The sequence below is a fragment of the Fundulus heteroclitus genome, chromosome 19 (genome assembly GCF_011125445.2).
Source record: "Fundulus heteroclitus isolate FHET01 chromosome 19, MU-UCD_Fhet_4.1, whole genome shotgun sequence".
Taxonomy (NCBI): Eukaryota; Metazoa; Chordata; class Actinopteri; order Cyprinodontiformes; family Fundulidae; genus Fundulus; species Fundulus heteroclitus.
The window spans coordinates 14,354,564-14,375,078 of NC_046379.1; the positions used below are offsets into that span (position 1 = coordinate 14,354,564).

The following is a 20,515-nucleotide window of genomic DNA, read 5'->3' on the forward strand; positions in this document are numbered from 1 at the left end:
TGATAAGAATCAGCTTTTCTTGGCCAAATTTGTGCACACAAACAAGGAATCCAACTTCATTTTTAAAGGCCTTCAGCATCCAGCACATAATTCATAACCTGAACTAAAATAAAGCAGATGTGCGTTGACCCTAAAAAAAGGTCAGAGCGTGGCTACTTGCCTCAACTTGCTCATTTCTAGCGCTATTGGAACATGCTGGATTTGGAAATGTTGGCAGCCTTTCGGGAATCTCAGAGTAAGGATCTGCTTTCTGTAGGGAGCACACAGAAACGGCTGTTTAAAGTAAGTGATCTGAACCACTGCAACACCGATAGCCAATATAAAACGTTGAAGACCGTTGGCGATGTCAACACCGTAACGGATAAAACAAGTAAATAACAATAATAATCAGTAATCCCCTGGTTTTACGGCAACGCCTTTCTCAGGACAGATGGGTGACGTCGCCGATCTTCCCAACACTATAACATAATGAAAACTCAGAGCGGGGTTAAAGCTCTTTACAATGAGGTCTTCTATCAGAGCTCCTAAAAAGAAATTACAAGCAGATAAAATCTGCACCAGCTGGGCAAAGCTTGGCAAAAATCGGTTATCGGCTACACGACTCTTATCGGTGCATTCTCTTAACCGGTGGTTTTGACTTTGATGTTGCCCGGCAGATGCAATAGTTTTAAACTTGTCAAGCATGTCACCAAATATGAAAGCCCAAATCATATTTCATGACTCGTTCTCAAAGTGTTTTTGGCATAAACACTTGCAAGAGAGACAAAAAGATATGAGAGCAGTATCAGACTGACGTGGGGGGGGGGGGGGAGGTGGGGGCGGCAAGATAAACACTGAACACCATCTCCATCAGCCTTTTAAAGCTCCGAGTCAATATGCGCAGAGCTGCTTGCTTTGCTATGAAACGTTTCACATAATCAAAGGAGAAGCCTTACATGTCACCCGCGGAGGAGCTCTGCCTTTGCTGAAATAAACAAACACATGTGGGGAGGCAGAGGATGAGACAGACGGGATGAAATAAGGCATGCACCCCCCGTGGGTGGCTCTACCCGTCGCCCTCGCAGAAGACAGCCTCGTCCCGACACCGCAAGGCAGAGAAGGAGCAAGAGCAGCCGCCCGGCGGCCGGTGATTCATGTGCCGTCTTAGCGGGCCGTAACGCCACGAAGCCACCTCCTTTTCAAAAATTCCCCAATAAAGGAGAAACATCGACTCGTAAATCAAAAACGGAGCTGAGGGGAGGAGAGGGGAAGATGAGGGGGGAGGGCTGGTCCCGTTGCGCTCCACTCGAGCCCATTTATGCCTTTTATTATTCATCCTTAACAAATATTATTCCAGCAAGTCTCAGAGGACTTGGGAAGAGGAGTGTGTTTTGATAATGAAGCCAGCTTTAGATTAAAGCACCTATTCTGCTGCGTCCTCCAGGCTATTCAGATCCACTCCACTGCATGACTGCCGGTACAAAAGGCAACGGGATGCCAGCGTTAGGCCCTATTATTAATGTCCAAATATAAACAGCTTTAATTGGAAATGATTTTCGAGGACAAATGGGTGCATGAGCTTCCAAACTGCAGCATTTTTTTCTCTCGTCCCAAATGGTGAATTAAAGGCGACACGTGACGCATTACCACCACACATCTGCCTAAAGGTGTTATGAAGAAGAGCCAACAGTGAGGTCTTACTATTGCATCTGCAGCAGTAAAGCTGCTCTTTTAAAGATTCTTCCACCACATAAGATGCATACAAGTATTTCTGGGATGGCGGAAACTTTGCACCGGTAAACCCCGATAGCAACAGCCTACAACCTGTGGCTCTTAGCAACTTTGGCCAAAAACGATAAAGAACCTAAACTAATATTGAAGTAATAAAAACAATAGAGACATTTTTAGCAGTTTTCTGTCTTTTTTAGATAGTACCTGTATAGAGTTTCATCAACAGAATAACACCGTTGATGAAGGAACATTTCATTTGCTGAGCTTTTATTTCTTATTTGTGTCTTTAGGTTGATTGCTTAACGTCTTTTTCTTTTCATTTACCATAAATGTGAAATTCAAGAAATTGTTTAAATTCTCTCTTGTCAAAGTTTGACATTTTTCCTTTGTTCTAAAATCCGAAAAGTAGAAATGAAACCATTCTAAAAACGAATTTTAACATCAATCTAAATTCTAAGCAACAAACCAAAACATTGTTTCTTCTGGTTCTTCAATAGAAAAAGCACATATAGATAACATAAAATAAATGTTATAATATCAAGTACATATTCTTAAAAAAAGTATTGATTTACAAATTTCGGATGAAAATGCACCGTTTTCTAAAGTTCGTGTGCAGCTCTAGTAATTTTTTATTTAGCAGAACTGAGGAAAAAATGCCTCCCCTTAGTGTAAAAGTTATTGACCCCTGCCCAACAGCATGGGTTATCTTAGTTAAGGCCACCCACAGCCAAGCTGCATAACAGCACATACCGCTCAAAGTTTTTACTATGCTTTATAAATAATAGCCTGACGATTGCAAAAACAAAACAAACAAAAAAAAGTATTTTTTTAATGAAATTCTCTACTTTTACCTGTTCAACAATAAAGCAAAACTTGTCATATTCTAATGAAACATAGCAGTATGACTTTCATAGAAAACTGATCCGTAAAACATTGCAGATAGAAAAGGTAGGGTCTCTTCTCTTTGATTAGAATGCAGAAATGTCAGGGAAACGAAATAAATAAATTTGTTTACTAGGAAGGGATATGGGTCACTCTACGAAAAAGCACGCTACGTGTAGCTAAGTTTAATAAATGGGGTGAAATTGTCCTATTTATAATAGAAGCAGCTGTATGTTTGTGGCTCAGTTCACAAGGAAACCAGAGAGCAAGCAAAAACGGAGATTAATGAAAGACAAATACTCTGCGTTGTATCAAACATTTTCTATTTTAAGATCCTAAGATCCTAAGTTGTCTGCTTACCGCTTAGCTATGCCAGAGTGAAAATCTCATCCCTAAAAAAGTAAAAAAAAAAAAAAGTGTCCATGTTCATTAACAGCTTGTGCTAAGCAGCCCACATTCCTACCAGCCTTGCAATTTGTTCACAGTCCTTGAAAAATCCTTCCACACATGGCCAACAGTCCACACTTTGGACACCTCTGCCTTAAGGGCAATTTCATGCACTAAAAAACAAAAAAAACACATTTTAAAGCTCAGTGAAACAGGTTAAAGTATCCTTCTCATTAAAAAAGACAAAACAGAAACAGAACTACACAATATATTTAAATCGGCACAAGTGTGCAGCATTGCAAACGCAAAGGCCTGCTTGGGTGCTACATTTGGCGAGCTGCACCGTATCGGGTACCACGGACTCAAGCTCTACTTGCTAACAATATATTGGCTAGATGGGCGCTCAGTGTTTGTGGTGCCCAACTTCGGAAATCTAGATCTTAACGACTTAAATGCATAAAATGCAGGAAGTGTGACGGGGAAACATTGTGATGATGTGGCAACAGTCAGCAATGATAAGAGGAATTTCATGTTTTTTTTCTAGCATCATGCAGACGTAGTCTTAACACGGCATAATTTGCGTGAAGCATTCCTAAGACAATGCTACTTAAAAACAGATATCTTATGACACAGAGAGCACTCCAGCCGTGAAAGGAAATAAAGAACACTGATACCATGACAATACTGTAAAGATTGTCATAACAACATCTACAATGGAGGAAAACTGGCTGCACTCCTGTAATAATACATTCTGCACATTGTTGACACATTTGAACAAAACCGTGACGAAGCACGATCTTGATGCCAAACTTTCCCTATCGTTACATCCCGAGCCCATAATTACCGCCTGTTTGGCGCCTCTCCGGCAGGACAGACAGGCAGAGGCGTCCTCCGCCAGGCAGGCCAGCTTGCTCTTGACAAGACTCCCCAAGCCGAGCAGAGCGGATCCCAGATTCGGGTCATCCTCCTCGGCATCAGACCTGGACGGCCAGAACCAGCACATGGCTAGTAGGGAGCAGAGGGCATGGGCCGGCGACTGGTCCTGGATAAAGACCTCCATTACGTCGGTGAGGTAGAGGGACGGCTGCGGATCCTCATCGTTCCTCGTCAGGCCTGCGGCCGGCACGGCTAGCGCAGTGGCGGGCTCTGAAGCAGCCATTCCATAGACGCTGGTATCATAGCTGGTTCCCGAAGTCAATTTTTTTTTACCTCCGACTTGTTTACAGCTGGGTAGACTGACAAGAGGAGGCTCGCATTAACTGGACTGCCAGCAGTAAGCCCAGATTATTAGCCTGCTCATGGCCAGATGGCGGCTGATGGGCTTAATCATAATACGCGCACATCTTCAAATGATTCCCTCGTCCTGCTCCACAGGCGCCCGCGCAGGCAGCCAGGGCGAAGGAGAATCTCTCCACTTTAAGATTGCGTTTCAAACGAGGCGCATGCTTGCGTCTGCAGGCGTAACTTTTGAAGTCTCAGAGTTTCAATTTACACGTTTTCTACAAGGTGTCGTAACACCTCACACTCCACCCGTCCACCGGGAAGAAGAGAAAAAGGAGCGCAGACCGGGGAAAGGGGGAAATGACATTGCAGTAAGGCGGGAAGCAGAAATGTCACAACCGTCTGAGTGTGTGCATGCCTGCCTTGTTCTGCACTAAGCCTAATGGCATCAGCGCCTAAATTAGATGAATCAAGCTGAATCTCTACACTGACCGGCAGACAGAGCACGGCTCCTCCACTTATGGTTCCCTTTATAAGTCCATTTAAATGCTCTTACTCAAATGTCTGGTCTGGGAAAATGCAAAGAAGCTTAATATGTCTGTTCGCTGTTTAGCCTTTGGCTTAAAACAAGACAAGAATGTCTTCGTTTTACAACGTCAGCCTGGTGGAGCAGAACTAGGGCACCGTTTACAATATAATGGAAATGATTATTAAAAAAAAGCATCACAAAAGCTTGCAAGTAAATCAAAAAGATTATTTATTTGCATAGCACGCTCAGAGACTGCTGTGCACCACCCATTATTCTGACGCATCTGACAAGCCCAGGTTGTCTCGGAGGTATTCACCAGAAGCCTTACTAGAAAGCACTGCTCAGTACTGCTCATGTCTTTTTATTAAACAGACATGAATTTGTTGTATTCCAAACAGTCCGAGGGATGCATCTGTCTGTTGAGGCCGTGCTGCAGCAATGAGTGATGCAGTCCTGCATTTCGGCCGTTGCGGTTATCGCGATATCTCGCTTACATGGTGTGACACACTCATGTTTGGGTTGAATTTTAAAAATCATACAGCGTGCGCTGACATTAAAACTTTGTCTTTACTGAAGATGCCTTTGCAATGTGAAGACCAGAACACACAAAAAAAGGTTTCTGTACATCTGGGGAAGGAAGTTATGGTTCCAGTTTTCAAACTAGCTACTTTTGAGCAGACAGTCACTGGCGACGACTTTTTCTGCTCTCTGCTCTTCTGCTCTCTTCCCTAAAAGTACATAAAACCTCCGTAACATTACAGATGGTGCAAAAGGAACCCAGTGCTTTGCTTGTAAAATGTTAAAATAACTGTTTAATAGGCCATGGACCAATTGCTGCGATCAAGCTGAAGCAAGACGACTAAAATTGTAGGGTTCCACGTTGTTTCAGTGAGATGCTGACGAAAGGACCTGAGCGACTGCAGAAACACAGCAAAGAAAAACAAGGCACAATATTCTATGTAACTTAAAAGCACTATTATTAAATTTAGCTGTCGTCTGTTCTTTATTTTTGCTTAAATATAAACAAATCAGCAACAATAAATAGGTTTTCCAGAAACAACAGTAATAACCAGTCATTTCCGCAGCTGTTTTATGTATTTTATGCTCTTCTTCTGTTTTTCATATGACACAAACGCCATTAAATTGCGTTGATATTCGTGTTTTTCAATGTTCTATAGCTCTATAACAGCATAGACACATTAAGCCAGTGCTGCACGTCCCCGAGCTGTTGCTGCAAACTGCAGGTCAGGTTGGTATGAGAAGCCGGCTACACTTTTTATCACGGCTCCATGGAGACAAATTTGAGCGTTTCACAAAATACGGTCATGATGTGGAAACTAAGAGACCATCAGCTAAGGTATTGCTTTTTTTAAAAGTATAAACGGCTAAGTGCAAGCTAGGTGCCCTCGCAGCGAGACCCACTGATGAACCATATTGAACGGATTGGGCATTTATTCATCGTCTGTGTTTTAGAATCAATACCACAGCTTATTTTCGCAGCAGCAGAAGTAATTGTTACTTTTCTTTTTTTAAATAAAACTTCTAGGTTTATTTCATGCATTGGATGTTTTTGATTTTTGTCAAACTTACCTAATGCAGCATATATTTACTCAAGGTCATCATACCGGCCAATGCTTATGTTCAGCTACATTCAGAGAGGTGTAAATTTACAGGGATTAGGAAACAAATAGGGGGGGGGGAAAAAGCATCTGTTATGATGCTGCCTGTAAGCACGTTTCCGCCCTCCATCCGTAACAAACCAGTTTAGCTCGAGGTTTCTCGTGGGAGTTACGCGGGACCGCTTCAGCTGACACCGACGATCGATTGGTTCGGCTCATGACGGAACCACGTCACCCTGTTAAACTGCTCGCTATGGTGCTCTCAATCCAAATGTTGCGTTACGCAACTCCGTCGCATGAATTTCAGCGATGGTAAACGACGCCCGCAACGAGAACCGACACGCGAGGCTCTCGCTTGCGCGGGAGCGAGCTGCGACGCAACCGGCCAATTAATCAAAAGGTGGCCGCTCTCTAATGAGGCCGCTGATTACAAGGTGCGACAAGAGACTTGGAGGTTCGTCCTTCTCCTCCATCTATCTCCGCTGACGTTTATACCGCGCTGGCAGGCACAAACCCATTTGCTGATGCGGGGCCGATTTTCTACCCGGTGACTCAATTTGGCTCCCTCCGCCATGGAGAATGAGCACAGGGGCTGCGCTGTGATTAAATCCAGCTCTGCATGAAGGCAAAAATGTGATTTACTAGCAGCAATCTCTTACCCTGTGTTTTATCTCTATTCCTTTTTTTAAATTCCCATCACAGTGCCTGGCATAGCTGATGGGGAAAAAAAGTGGCATTTGTCTCCTTTTGTGCCGCTATGACGCAAGTGACACACATCGGAGGGCCTCCTTGCTGCACACACAGCCGTATTTCCATTCATTCCCCGGTAAAAACACAACCGGCGGGGAGCTGAGCAGCAGAAGTGGTGCAGTGCAGATCCCAGCGCAGTGGGACTGACTCATGTCGCTGGGCAAACAAAAAGAACAGAGCGAAAGACGGGGCTCGTTCTTTCCGGCCTCCCTCCTGGCGGACCTGGGGGGTCAAACGCTGGGGGCGCGTTATTTAGCGCGGGCAATTAGGCGAGCGGCAATTAGAGCAGCTGCTTTCTACGCATTTGGTCCAAAACGCCTATGCAAGAGTCCCCGCAGAAGACGAGCCTCGCGTCTCGTTTACCGCAGATTACACAACGAGGAAATTAGCCAAACGTGTGCCCACAACTGTTACAATTACAGCGCCCGGCTTTGTCTGCAGGATGTGGAAATATGAGCAGAGAGGAGCTGAATATGCATGAACGTACGCGCTCGTAAGTTTTCAGGCACGGAGCCATGTCTGCGTCGTTAACGGCTGCCTTTTTTTTTTTTTTTCTCGGTGACCAGAAACACTCATTAGTGCTCTCAATAAACACTGCTGTACAGATTTTAGCACATTAGATGTCCACGTTGCAGGGGAGGGACTCCCAAGAGGGCAAGCACACACTTTAATCCCTTCAATAAAAGCCTGTTTACAATAGAAACAACAACAAAAAAACACATGATCGGAGAGAAATAAGCATCTTAATACCCCGAATGTCATAAGAGACAGTTATCTGGCATGTAGAAAAGAAGAACGACCGTGTGCGACAGTCTGGTCACATTATCTGCAGTGAACTGGACCACAGCCAAGCCTCTTTTCAGACAAATTAAGGCCCAATTGGTGAGAAAACCCCAGCCTGTTTCGATTAATTACAACGCAAAATAAAACCCTTCAGCCCTCACGGGCCTTCCACACACACACATGTGCTCATCTTCATGTGTATACATGCGCCCGAGGGATGTGGGAGTGCAACACGGCTTCCTCTCCCGTCCGTGTGACAGCAAGAAGCTGTGTTTATACCGGTGGCTATGACGGAGGATCCTAATTATGGTAATGCTGCGGATTGGTGCCAGTCTGCTTTGTGACGGCCCTGCAGCTGCCACACAAGTGGGCGCCGGCTCAGAGCAACGTGCAGGGTTCTCTTACTTTCCTCCCATCCGCCTCACACAAACACGCACACACACACACACACAAACCTGGAAGGAGAGAGGAGGTGCAGCGTATGAAGCCAAGCCCGTCCTACCTTGCTGTGCTGAACGAGCCTGTGGGCACAGCGGGAGTGATCATTCTCCGGGCCTACGCGCAGGGATTCTCCATCGTTGGCTGCAGTGCACACATCTGGAGAGAAAGAGCCGCAGAAAGATTGTCACACAGCTGTTTCTCTGTTTCTATATACCGCCCCTCCGTCTGAACCGCCGTGGTTCCTCAGCTAAACCACCTCCTTCCAACCACAACGGGTAAACGACGCCGGCTCGTTACATATTGAAGCCAACATAGGCGCCTGCCCGATGCACAGAAGCTTAAATTTATCTGATGCTACGACACTCAGTGATCCATAACAAGGAGAAAAAAAGATGATGCTTTGGAGACTTAATTAAAGACCGTTACCTCCAATGCATTTGGAGAAATAGAACAAAGTATAGGGATAAAGGTGCATCTCAATGAATTAGAATGTCCCAAAAAGTGAACTTATTTCTTGCTCTGCTGAGGTCTGCTGAGGTCTTCAAGAAAGCTGAGGTTCCTTTAATGGTGACCTTCAGCTCGTCCTCATTACGTGGTTTGATGCCTCCCATCCTCCTCTGGATAATACTTCAGATGTTGTGTAGGTTTAGATGTGTTGAGCAATCAAGCGCTGTGCGTGGTCATAAAAGAATATACTGGTATTTTTGCCAGATTGGGAAGTGTGACAAGTCCCGCCGGAAATTCAAATCAGCATCTCCACAAAGCTTGTCCGCAGAAAGAAGCACGGCGTGCTCCAAAATGTCCAGGTAGACAGCTGCACTGACTCTGGATTTGCTAAAAAGCTCTGGACTGACACCAGCAGATGAGCTGGCTCACTAAATCCTCACTGACTGTGTGGGAAGTGCATCACCTCTCGTCCTCCATAATCTCGGTCCAAACTGAATGCAAAAAATAAATAAATAAATAAGGTTTCTCCAATAAGTGGACCGCTATCATAGCCTCTGTCATTAATTCGTCTAAGTGCGGTGGGTCTTGAAGTGCCGACCCCAGCTCCCACTCTTGAATGGACTTTGCTTTAAAATCTTCACAAATCTGCAGTAAGCTCTGTTGTCTGTCATTTTTGTTAGCTGGCTTTTGTCCTTCCACTAAACGTTCCACTAATATGCAGCACTATATGGCCATCTTCTTCGGCAATGGACCATCGCCGATTACCCTCTGTGGAGGGTGTCAGTACCTGTCTGCTGGACGACTGTCAAATCAGCAATCCTTCCTGTGATGGTATAGACATCACACGCTGTATTAACATCAAACCGTTTTCTTTATTTTAGGAGCTTCGTTTTTTTTTTGTTGTTAAACAAACCGATCATACTTAAAAGACTTAAAACTACTTAAGAATAAGTAGATTTTTTTTAAAGTCAGATAAAATGTTCATTTGCATATCACTGCTGATCGCAGGGTGACGGTGTTAGAAAAGAGGAATGTGAGCGTTTTAAAATTCAACACCTCAAGGACAAACTCTCTCGCAGTTGGCAGACGAAACACGTTATCCGTGATGGTAGCCTGGGAGGAAGGCCAACGTGACAGCAGGAAACAAAGGGAAAAACTTTTTTTTTTTTTTTTTTAAGTCTGCCATCACTGTCAACAAATATTTTACTGCTGGAGCAGATTTTCTAAAGATATCATCAACTTCCATTTATCTTGTCCTTTACTTTTTGCATCAGGATCTCTAAAGACAAAAAAAAAAACTAAATGACAGACTGTCTACTTTCAGGGAAAAACAAAGGCTTTTTGTAATTCCTGTCATACAAGCGATGATTCCTCTGCTGCTGGCAGCGTTTACCTCCTCATCTCCTCATCAGCCGTGCCTTGGAGCAGACGCCCTCTAGGGCCCGAGCAAAAAAACTGCAGGCGCTTTGATCGCTTAAAACTGCTGTAATGAGGTCTTCAAGTCATTAATCCCTTAGTGTTCAATTACGTCTGGGCTGCAGGAAACGCTGATCAATTGCTACAATTAAGTTGACAATTAACACTTTCCCTGAAACTGAAGCTTTTCTGCATCTGTCGCAGCAAAAAACAGGCGCAAAATCATGTAGATCGCGTATTGGGGTACGAGCGGCATTCTTTTAAGATTTAAAAAACTGAAATGCATTAACTGGGGCAAAGCTTCGCATCACGAACATCCTGAGTTTAGGTTCGCAAGATAATCTTTACTATAACAATATTTTTTTTTTAGTTTCAGTATTAGCTGTGCGATAAACGACCTTACCGTTCGCTTCTGCCACCTCACAGCCACTGTGAGGTCAAACCGGCCTGACAGGACGCCACACACTCGTGGAGAGAATGAGCCTCCTGCGGTCGCTGACCCTTTTAAGCCCTTCTCACTCCTCCAATATTTAACATCTGAACTTCTTTATTGCATTTCTCCTTTAGCCTTTTCTCGGTGAAGACCGGCTGAGGAAGTGGAGACGGTAACTGAAACAGAAGTGAGCTCAAAGTCTTGTGGTTTAGGTGTCAAAACTTCCTACCGTCTAAGGCGATGCTGTAAACGTAGGGCAGCGGACCAGAACTGTTCTGTTTGCATACACTTACCAAGCAATGCTCGTCATTAAATAAAACATGCAAAAAGGCAAGAATAAAAGGCAGCGGCTAAAGGACTTCAGGCTGTGGCTGCTGTATAATGTTTGCAAGAGAATGAAAAGTTTTTTTTTTTTTTTTCATGAGTCAATGTGTTGAAATGACAGGTTGTAATGCAGAAGTAAGAAGAGTGAAGTTTCACAAAAAAACTGAACTGTCAGGATTAAAGTCACTTTCACCTTCGTGGAGAAATAAAATGTAACCCTCATGTCTCAGAGCTTCATGTTAGGATGCTCTGTTCAAACGCAAAAAAAATAAAAATAAAATGAACACACCTGGGCGCGCTTGTTGGTAGCGCGACCCATATACGGAGGCCTTAGTCCTCGACTTGGTCGACCCGGGTTCGAATCCGACCCGCGGTCCTTTGCCTCATGTCTCTCCCCCTCTTCCACCCCCCTTCCTGTCAGCCTACTGTCCTAAAAAGCGAGCCACTAGAGCCGCAAAAAAAATAAAATTATGAACACACCTGACGAGGACTTGGCTCGGTGGTGTTTGCTGTGGAGCTCTTGGCTCCGTTTGCACGGAGGGTCAGGGCTGTCCAACACCAGAGCCGGCGGCGCCGGGCCATCCCGCCTAAGCTTCAGGTGCAGGGTTCGCTCAGCAAACAGAGTCTGGATCAAAGCCAGGTCCAGAGCGGACACGCATCGGCCGTTCAGCACCAGGATCTCGTCGCCTGGATGCAGACCTGGATGCAAACGTGGGCGTGTTTTAGTAAAAGGCGACCTGCGGGGGGGGGGGGGGGGGGGGTTGCGCCTGTGATGTGATGTAAAGGTTGACGTTGGGTGAGAAGCTGTCACCTTCGCTGAAAGCCAGCCCGTCGGGGAGCACTTGGCTCACAAAAATCCTGCTGTTCTTCTGGCTGTCGACGTGTCCCGTTATGGCAAAGCCTGGCAAGAAAAAGAGAGACGAAAGGGAAGAGGAATTAAATAAAACCTTTAAGGGATGCATAAAAGTGCAGAAAACTAAGCATCAACTTGTCAAAATTCTGCCTCACCAAAGTCTGCGGTGCTGCTCGGCCTTCTCATGTGCAGCGTGAACACATTAGCAGACACTACCTCCAGCTGATCCCAGGCCTAAAGATTGATAAAAGAGCATACACAATAAGAAAAGTTAGATATATTAGTTAGGAGTTTTCTTCAGTTGGTGCGTGCACGTCCTTCTCACCACATCGTGGAGAAGCTCGCCCGGGCCGAGGTATCGAACCTCCACATCCTGCCCTGCTTGTCTGTGCAGTCGGACGCAATGCAAACCTGGGTCCAGCCGTTTCACCTGTTCACACAAGAGGACATTACTGCTCAGCGACCTGCATGAACATGACAATGTGACAGATTTCATGCACTAGTACTAAGCTGGGCAGCTGCTGTGCAGCTGAGGTGTGAATTATTCACCAAGTTTGAACACGGTGGAAAAACACAAAGATGCTTTGCCCAGGCAACTGCTCACACGCGCGCGTGTGTGTGTGTGTGTGTGTGTGTGTGTGTGTGTGTGTGTGTGTGTGTGTGTAATCATAGGGAGTAGTCTGAAGTCAGACACTGAGCAACTTCTGCACGATACAGCCACAAAACTGCTGCAAAGGCTTCAGAAGATGTGATTCGGCTCTGAAAAAATAAACATTTAAATGTGTGTTGTTTACTTAAACACCAAACATCGTGTTTATAGGCTTTAACTGAGTTGTGTTACAGCATGTTGGTCATAATGGTTATGTTGATTGCCATGAATAAAATGAGGAGATATACAAAATAAAAAAAAAAGCATGAAAGAAAAAAGCTAGCGGCTGAAGGCTGATGCTTCTGCAGCTGGAACGCCAGACACTGGCATTAATACAGATCACAGTGGCTACCCAAGACAAAAGAAGTGATAAGGTCTTCAGTTTGAATGAATAAAGCAAATATTTATACATTGATTTAATTAGAGATAAGGAGTAAGTCAGCAGACATGTTTGAGGGCAGTAGCTTCTAGCCCTAACAAACTGGCATCCTGTGGCTGGATTCAAAAGCTCCTTTTTGAGCCCAGTCTCCCAGGAGTTCACTACGGCGGAAAAATACCGTTCGAGACAAAAACTTTAATTCGACACACAAAAAGAGCTGTCGGCATTCTGATGGAGGTTACTACCGATGTGACCTGCAATCTGCAGACATGCATCAGCATGTTCCTCCTAAAACTGTGTCCCCTACTTTAGTTGGGCGTTGGTGGTTAGCCAATTCTCACTTTTCTCCACACAGTAATACATAGCTGTTAAAGCATTATTTGAGCAAATGCTATAAATCATTATTAAAACAGAATGTGGCTAAAGACCATCTTCATTTAGCCTAGAAAAGAAAGAAAAATATGAGCTATGATTAAATCCAAGCTATGCAAGAGAAGCTACTGATTAGCTTATATAAGACATAAAAGGTAATAGCCCTGTAAACTTTTGCTTCACTTGATAAGCCTTATGTTCACAAAGAGGTGTCTGACTTTTTTCCTTTTAAATAGAACTTCCCCAGCTTTATTCTGGGTTTTAAATACATCTATTATATAAACCTCTGTTAAAAATGTCTCCTTTAGTCAAGGAAACAGTCTGTGTCCCATTTACATCGAGGGTCTACCAAACACAGTGGATCCAGATGATGCATCACCTTCCATATATTGTAGTCATTTTTTTTCTCCAGGAAAACCATTACTACAAAAGATTTTTTTGCTGTCAAAAAGACTGCTTTGAAAACAAAATAACAACCAAATATGCCTAACACATTTCACACTTTCAATATTTAAAAACTTCACTCCAAAATTTGATATTTGCTGATTTTGTTTGCATGAGTCCCTTCACTTATAAATGAAATCCAAGGGACTTCACCGCTTCCACGTGTCATTTATTTAAAAGCCAACCTTGCAGGCTGCACAGAGAAGGTCGGAGGCCGTCTGGTGTTTTCTGACGGGAACTTGGACTGTCAGGCCGTCTGGCATGCGGACACATGTCAGCGCGTCTGAGGCGCCGTCGGTGCTGTCCCAAATGCCCCCATTGGGTGGCGACATGGAGTAGATGCTGGTCAACATGTTGAGCCTCTGTAGAAAGAGGAGAGGAGATGGAGGTAAGTCCTAGAAGGGATAAAACTGAGGGAAGATAAAAAAAAAAAAACAGGAAGTATCACGGGATAAAGACGAGATAGAAAAGGTAAACAAGGAGCGACTGACTAAGACTCGGCGCACACAAATCAATACAGTTTCATTAGTCTGAATGCTTGGCTTAGGTTCAACGCTTATTTTTTTCAGAAACTCATTTGGCATCGTAGACGGCAGTTGCTCCACATTACGGGTCATCATCACGGCCGTGTACACACGATGATTCGGCCGTCCCGTAAAAGCTCAATGTTTCGTAAAGTAATCATACCCATCAGATCTTTTCACCTTTCTTGTGATACACACCAAGAGCGAACATAATTGAGCCGTGGCAGAAAATTAAGCCTTTTCCCAAAAAAAATGTTTGAATAATAATCTGAAAAGTGTGGTGTGAATATATAACTTTTTAGTCTACATGCAAAATGCTGTGTGTACTGGAAAACCATCACTGCGCACCTTAAACTCATTATTACCATCATAACCTTTTCAAGAAAACCTGCCAGAGGCCAAAAAAGAATTCAGACTGAGGTCCACCTTCCAGTAGGACTACAACCGAATACAAAGTCCGTTAGAAAAGGGTTTAGATGAAAGCCTATTCATGTGTCACAATGACCTACACCTACATTTTATTTCTAAAGTGTGCCAACTACTTCCATCTGAGTGAGCCTGACCTATTTTACAAAGAAAAATAGGTCAGATTTTAGTCTCTAAATAGGCAAAACTGATAAACGTGTACCCTTAAAAGACCTGCAGCCAAAATTACAACAAAATCTACAAAATATCGATTTACTGGAAGTGAACACAAATTGTGCGCAACAGTTTCTAGAATGTACGTGTAAAAACGACGTGCTGCATGCATCCATTTCTTTCCACGTCACACCACTTTGTTTATGCTCATCACTAAATACAACTCCCAATAAAAAGGCGTTGAAGGTTGTGGCTTAAACTTGACAAAAATGGGAAACCGTTTAATGGGTGCGAATACTTTTGCGACGCACGGAATAATGTGCATGAACAATGTTTGGAAATCGGTCCAAGATCCTGGAGGTAATTACAAGCTGCAATATTTGTGGCATTAGGAGCAAGGTCTGAGCTGGATATTAAGGTGGGGGGGGTTAGCCCGCCGCTCGGCCTCACAGGCAGCCATTTGGGGCTTTTGGTTGAGACTTTGTGTCTCTGGAGGCGGAAAAAAAACACACCACTGCTGCGACGTGGAGTCGGGGGGCCGGCACCACAAGCGCTGCTTAAAGCCACAATTATTATGGCCATAGATCATGAGGAAAGGCTCCACACAAACTGTAGCGACAATATCAAGTTAAACTGAAACATGGCAGCGAGGGGGGATAATTGCAAATGTTTCAAAAGCATTATGGGACCATTAAATGGAGAGTGCTGTGTGTGTGTGTGCCTGAGGTTTTGTTTTTTTTTATCTGATGTTTATGAGCTTTTCTGTCAATCTCATATGCTGTTTGCTCGGTTTGATGAATCACCTCTAGAGGAAAAAGACCTTTTTCCCCTGCTAGACCAACTGCCTAAAGGAACAAGCAAACGTCTCTGATTCAGAGCATTGGGTGGCTTCACAAACACACAAACACACACACACACAAACACTCTCAGGAAACACTAACATGCAAATATTCGCCTCGTTTTTCTGCCTAAATGACAAGGATTCGTGCGCGGATGAAAGCCACTGGTGTTCCTAGCCAGATTTCCCCCCTACCTGCTGCAAAGAGGGAACATTGTCAAGATTCACCAGTGACAGCTCTGAAATGTGACGCCAGGTGAGATGCGGCTAAGAGAGGAGCGGCGAACTCTGAGTCACGGCAGCAGCTCTGCGTCACAACCTTGCAACGTCTCCTAGGAACATCTGTGCAGCTGGAAAGTCAAAAAAAAAAAAGTGGTTTCCGGCGCCGGCTTGACCAACAGCTGACTAACACTGTACGCTCATTCATGGCCGGAGAGCGGATCGACGGTTGCCTGGTTCCATGAACGACGCCCAAGCATTGGGGGGGGGGGGGATGCCCGGACCTCAACAGGTGCTCTGTATAGTCAGTGTGTGGATGCAGTGTTTCCCTTCAAGCCGTTTTTTTCCTTCCACGAGCCGCAGAATAAAAGGGCGCTGCACATAAACACCCATTTTGTTACCCTTGGCAACACAAATATTACTGCGCTGCCCTGCATAGATAGGCGGACCTCAAAGAAGCAACTTCCCTCTTTTTTACAGCTATTAAAAGACTGTTACCCTTCGTTTCCTAAAGACTCCACCCAAGCATCTTCTTTCTGCCGCTTTTCTTGGACCAGAAAAGGCTTTGAATGCTTCTGACAGCATCTTATCCAGGATTCTACACTTAAAGCCAAACTGTATTACACTGAACATTTGCAAAAGAATGAAAAAGCGCTCACCTTAACAATATCCCTCAAACCTTTTTATATTTTGGCCCTTTAGAAATCACAAGCTCCAAAGTATTTTCCTGGTATTTCACGTGTTAGGCCATCATAACATCATTCTGACCTTATTAGTAAAACGGGTGTCTGTGTGAGTTAAATTTAAACATAGCTTTTTTTCCTGAAGAACCTCTGTGGATTAGCCCGCCTCTGCTAACAAACGGCACCGTGAAGACCAAAGGACACGTCACTGATCAGAAATAACATTCAGTCTTAGGTTTGAACATCTCACAGAGCACTAATCAGTCGGACACAATATGGTGGTGGCAGCATGCTGCTGTGGAGGAGCTTTTCTTTATGAGGGACAAGAACGTTGATTGGAGTTGAAGGAGGACGGATGGAGCTGATCACAGGGCAACCCTGGAAGAACGCCGGCTGGATGCTGCAGAAGGCTTCAGACTGGGGCAGAGGTTCACCTCCTAGTAGTCACCTTGTTAGAATGTTGCTAATTCTGATTAAAAATCTGTAGCAAGATTTGGAAAGTTGTGCTTTTCATTGAATCTGACTGACCTTGAGCTGTTTTGCAACATAAGGGGCGAAAGTCTCAGTATCGAGATATGCAAAGTTCTCCTCACACTTTACAACTGGTAGTAAAGAGCATGCATTAAACGGCGCTGGTTGTCAAACCTGCAATTTTATTTTACGCAGTCACAACATATCAATCCCCCTCCTCAGCCGACATCATGAGTGGGTGGATGGTGGATTTCGCGAGCAAAACCCATCTCAGGCAGAGTAAGTTTTAACCTCTGGATAAGGCCAGTCAGCCACAGAACTGACAGGCCCTTCACACAGAGCTCCTCGCTTCTTCCCTTCGAGCTACAGACAGACAGCGTCTGCACATCCTCAGCCTGCTGGAATCGCTCGTCTGCTGTCTGAGAGACCATTTAAGTAACAATGGCGCTCGGACACTTGCTCACACCGACACACGTTGCCTTTACTGAAAAGGGATTAAGGGAAGATGACGGCTTATTAGGGGAATTAAGGGGATTTGTGTACCAAGTGGTACAACAAGCAGCAAAGTCATTACCAAAACAATTGTTCTAATCGGTTAATTTTTTTTTTTCCTTTCCCACCCAGAAAAAACACAGCTACAAACATATCAAACTAAGCTGCTAAACATTTATTTCAGAATTTTGATTTATATTTCCCACATATGGCAATCTTATATGAGTTACAATGCTTGACGGAAGGGGAAGCCAGGACATTTAAGCCAACATTAAAGCTCAGAGCTAATGAAAGCATTTATTGTTTCCCTAAAGCCCCTTCCTGATCGGTCTCTTTATAGAGCCTAAATGAGGGCAGTTTTAACACTTGCCACATTGACCACAGATGCCTATGAGTCATGGCATCCAGTTAACCCATCTTCTCCATAACGACGATCTAACCATGTATGAAAGTATCTATCATACACGTCTGTAAGAGCTATGTTTAATCACGTAGGATGGTTTTTTTTCCCCCTCTTTCCAAGGTTACGGAAAACATAATAGTTTAATATTAGGCACGTTAGCAAAGTGTGGCCTTCATACATGTTGCTCTATAAGGCTATAATAACTGCATGGATGTTTTCAGAGCTCAGCAAAGCAACTTAGCAACAGAAGCCATCAATCTATGGCGTAGACCACAGTAATGTGATGGGACGCACACATCCCAGTTATTGGTCCATTAAAGAACCGCGCAGGCTATGAAAACTGGAATGGAGTATTCAGCCTTTCCAAATCTCGCTTAGGCTTCTATGTCATTTAAGGCTCTCCTCCTAACCAAGACAATCTGAAGGGTTATAGAACATTTTCGCCGACACATAACTTTTTAGCTTTAGAGTGGGTACTTGATTGGTTGTGATCTTCCAAACTAATCATTACTGTTGACTAATTTTTTTGTCTCTATAGCTTTAAGTGCAACACGTGAAAACTGTGTGCTCAATCAAGTTAACTTTTTACTGACACCGATCAATGCGTGTGGACGCGATACATACAAACGAAAACTCTGGATAATTTTATCTGGGAATGAGCGGTAAGGCTGTAATATCATTCTTTACTCGTTTGTAGTTCCTCTATCCTAAGACACTAATACTGAAATGCCTTATCCTGCGCTGTGCACCAACACATTCAAAGTCGCCCGTTCATAAGAGGCATCCGATTTTTAAAGAACTTTGAATTGAATACCAATTCAAAGTGCGAGACCACACAAAGCTGGGCGTAATTTCAAAGTGAACACACTGTAAGATTAGAAACATTTAGAGATACTTTATGAGAATAGAGTCATAAAAATGATCCACAAAGCCAGAACTCGGTGACCACAGCATTATACATTTAACCTAAATGGATTTGGCCAAATTAGCAGTCAGATCAAAGCTAGAACGGCTTGAAAGTGGGAAGCCTTTAATAGGGTTGCAAAAAGCATCCCAATCTCGAGGTGATTGGAAGTGGTGCAGCAACGACGACTTAAAAAAAAAAAAGCTTTAAAAAACAGGTCACTCCAGAGCTTCAGTGGTTAACCCTAACCCTAACCCATACAGCAAGTTTTATCGAAATTACTTCCAAACGGCGCACATAATTCACATATAATATACATTTCTTTACGCTGGTGACTATTTGAATGCATCTGGCAAAAAATACATTCAGTCCAAGAGTTAGAGTTTAACTTAAAGGGAAAAATGAAAAAGCTGATTGAAAGGACCAGTGAATCTACAGGTGCTGGTCATATAAATAGAATATCATGAAAAAGTTTAATTTTTTCACCAATTCCATTCAAAAAGTGAAAATGTTTTATTCATTCATTACACACAGACTGACATATTTCAAGTGTTTATTTCTGGGGGGGGTAGGGATTTTTCGCGGCTCTAGTTGCTCGCTTTTTTTATGACAGTAGGCTGACAGGAAGGGGGTGGAAGAGGGGGAGAGACATGCGGCAAAGGACTGCGGGTCGGATTCGAACCCGGGTCAACCGCATCGAGGACTAAAGGCCACCGTATATGGTCCAAAGTGGTCCAAAGTTATGTTCTCTGATGAAAGTTAATTTTGCATTTTCTTTGGAAATCAACATTGCTTGAGGTCCAGAGTGAATTTTCCACAGTCAGTGATGGTTTTGGGTGCCATGTCATCTGCTGGTGTTGGTCCACTGTGTTTTCTGATGTCTAAGGTCAACGCAGCCATCTAAGAAGAAGTTTTTAAGATCCCTACTGCTGACCAACTTTATGGAGACGCAGATTTAATTTTCCAACAGGACTTGGCACCTGCCCACAGTGCCAAAGCTACCAGTACCTGGTTTAAGGATCATGGTATCCCTATTCTTAATTGGCCAGCAAACTCGCCTGACCTTAACCCAGTAGACAATCTATGAGGTATTGTGAAGAGGGAGATGTGATATACCAGGCCTAACAATGCAGAGGAGCTGAAGGCCACTATCAGAGCAACCTGGGCTCTCATAAAATCTGTACAGTGCCACAGACTGATGGACTCCATGCCACGCCGCATTACTGCAGTAATCAGGGGAAAAGGAGCCCCGACTATGTACTGAATGCTGAACATGCTCATACTTTTTAGTTGGCCAACATTTCTGCAAATCCATTTTTTTTGTATTGGTCTTAATATTCTATTTTAATGAGATACTGACTTTGGGCTTTTCATTAGTTGTCAGTTAAAATCCAAACCAAAAGAAATAAACACTTGAAATACATCAGTCTGTGAGTAATGAATGAAATGTTTCACCTTTTGAATGGAATTACTGAAAAAAAAAAAATCTACTTTTTCATGGTATTCTGATTATATGACCAGCACCTGTAGATGTTTCAAAAGCAGCAGGGGTTTACAGCTGAGACTAGTTGGTAAGAGGGTGCTAATCTGAACCATGTTGAACTTCTCCTGTTAGAGCTGCCGTGTTTATCTGGCAGACACCTGCAGATAAACATGAAAGGAGTCTTTGCTTTGAACATCAACAAGTAATGTACTCAGGCGTACCCACGCATGCCTTCTAATCCCCTCGAATCATGCAAACACCTTGTGTGTAAAAATAATTT

General features: G+C 43.8%; 1 protein-coding gene across 1 annotated transcript in view; it reads right to left on the reverse strand.

Moving 5' to 3' along the window:
• The window catches only part of tiam2a (TIAM Rac1 associated GEF 2a), a gene marked incomplete in the record, with an annotated part of 117,728 nt that overhangs the window by 48,583 nt on the left and 48,630 nt on the right, over positions 1-20,515 (reverse strand). The window contains 6 exon segments of the mRNA XM_036150556.1: positions 8,384-8,478; positions 11,423-11,641; positions 11,754-11,843; positions 11,951-12,029; positions 12,121-12,225; positions 13,825-14,001. Coding sequence (XP_036006449.1) covers positions 8,384-8,478; positions 11,423-11,641; positions 11,754-11,843; positions 11,951-12,029; positions 12,121-12,225; positions 13,825-14,001 — 765 coding nt within the window.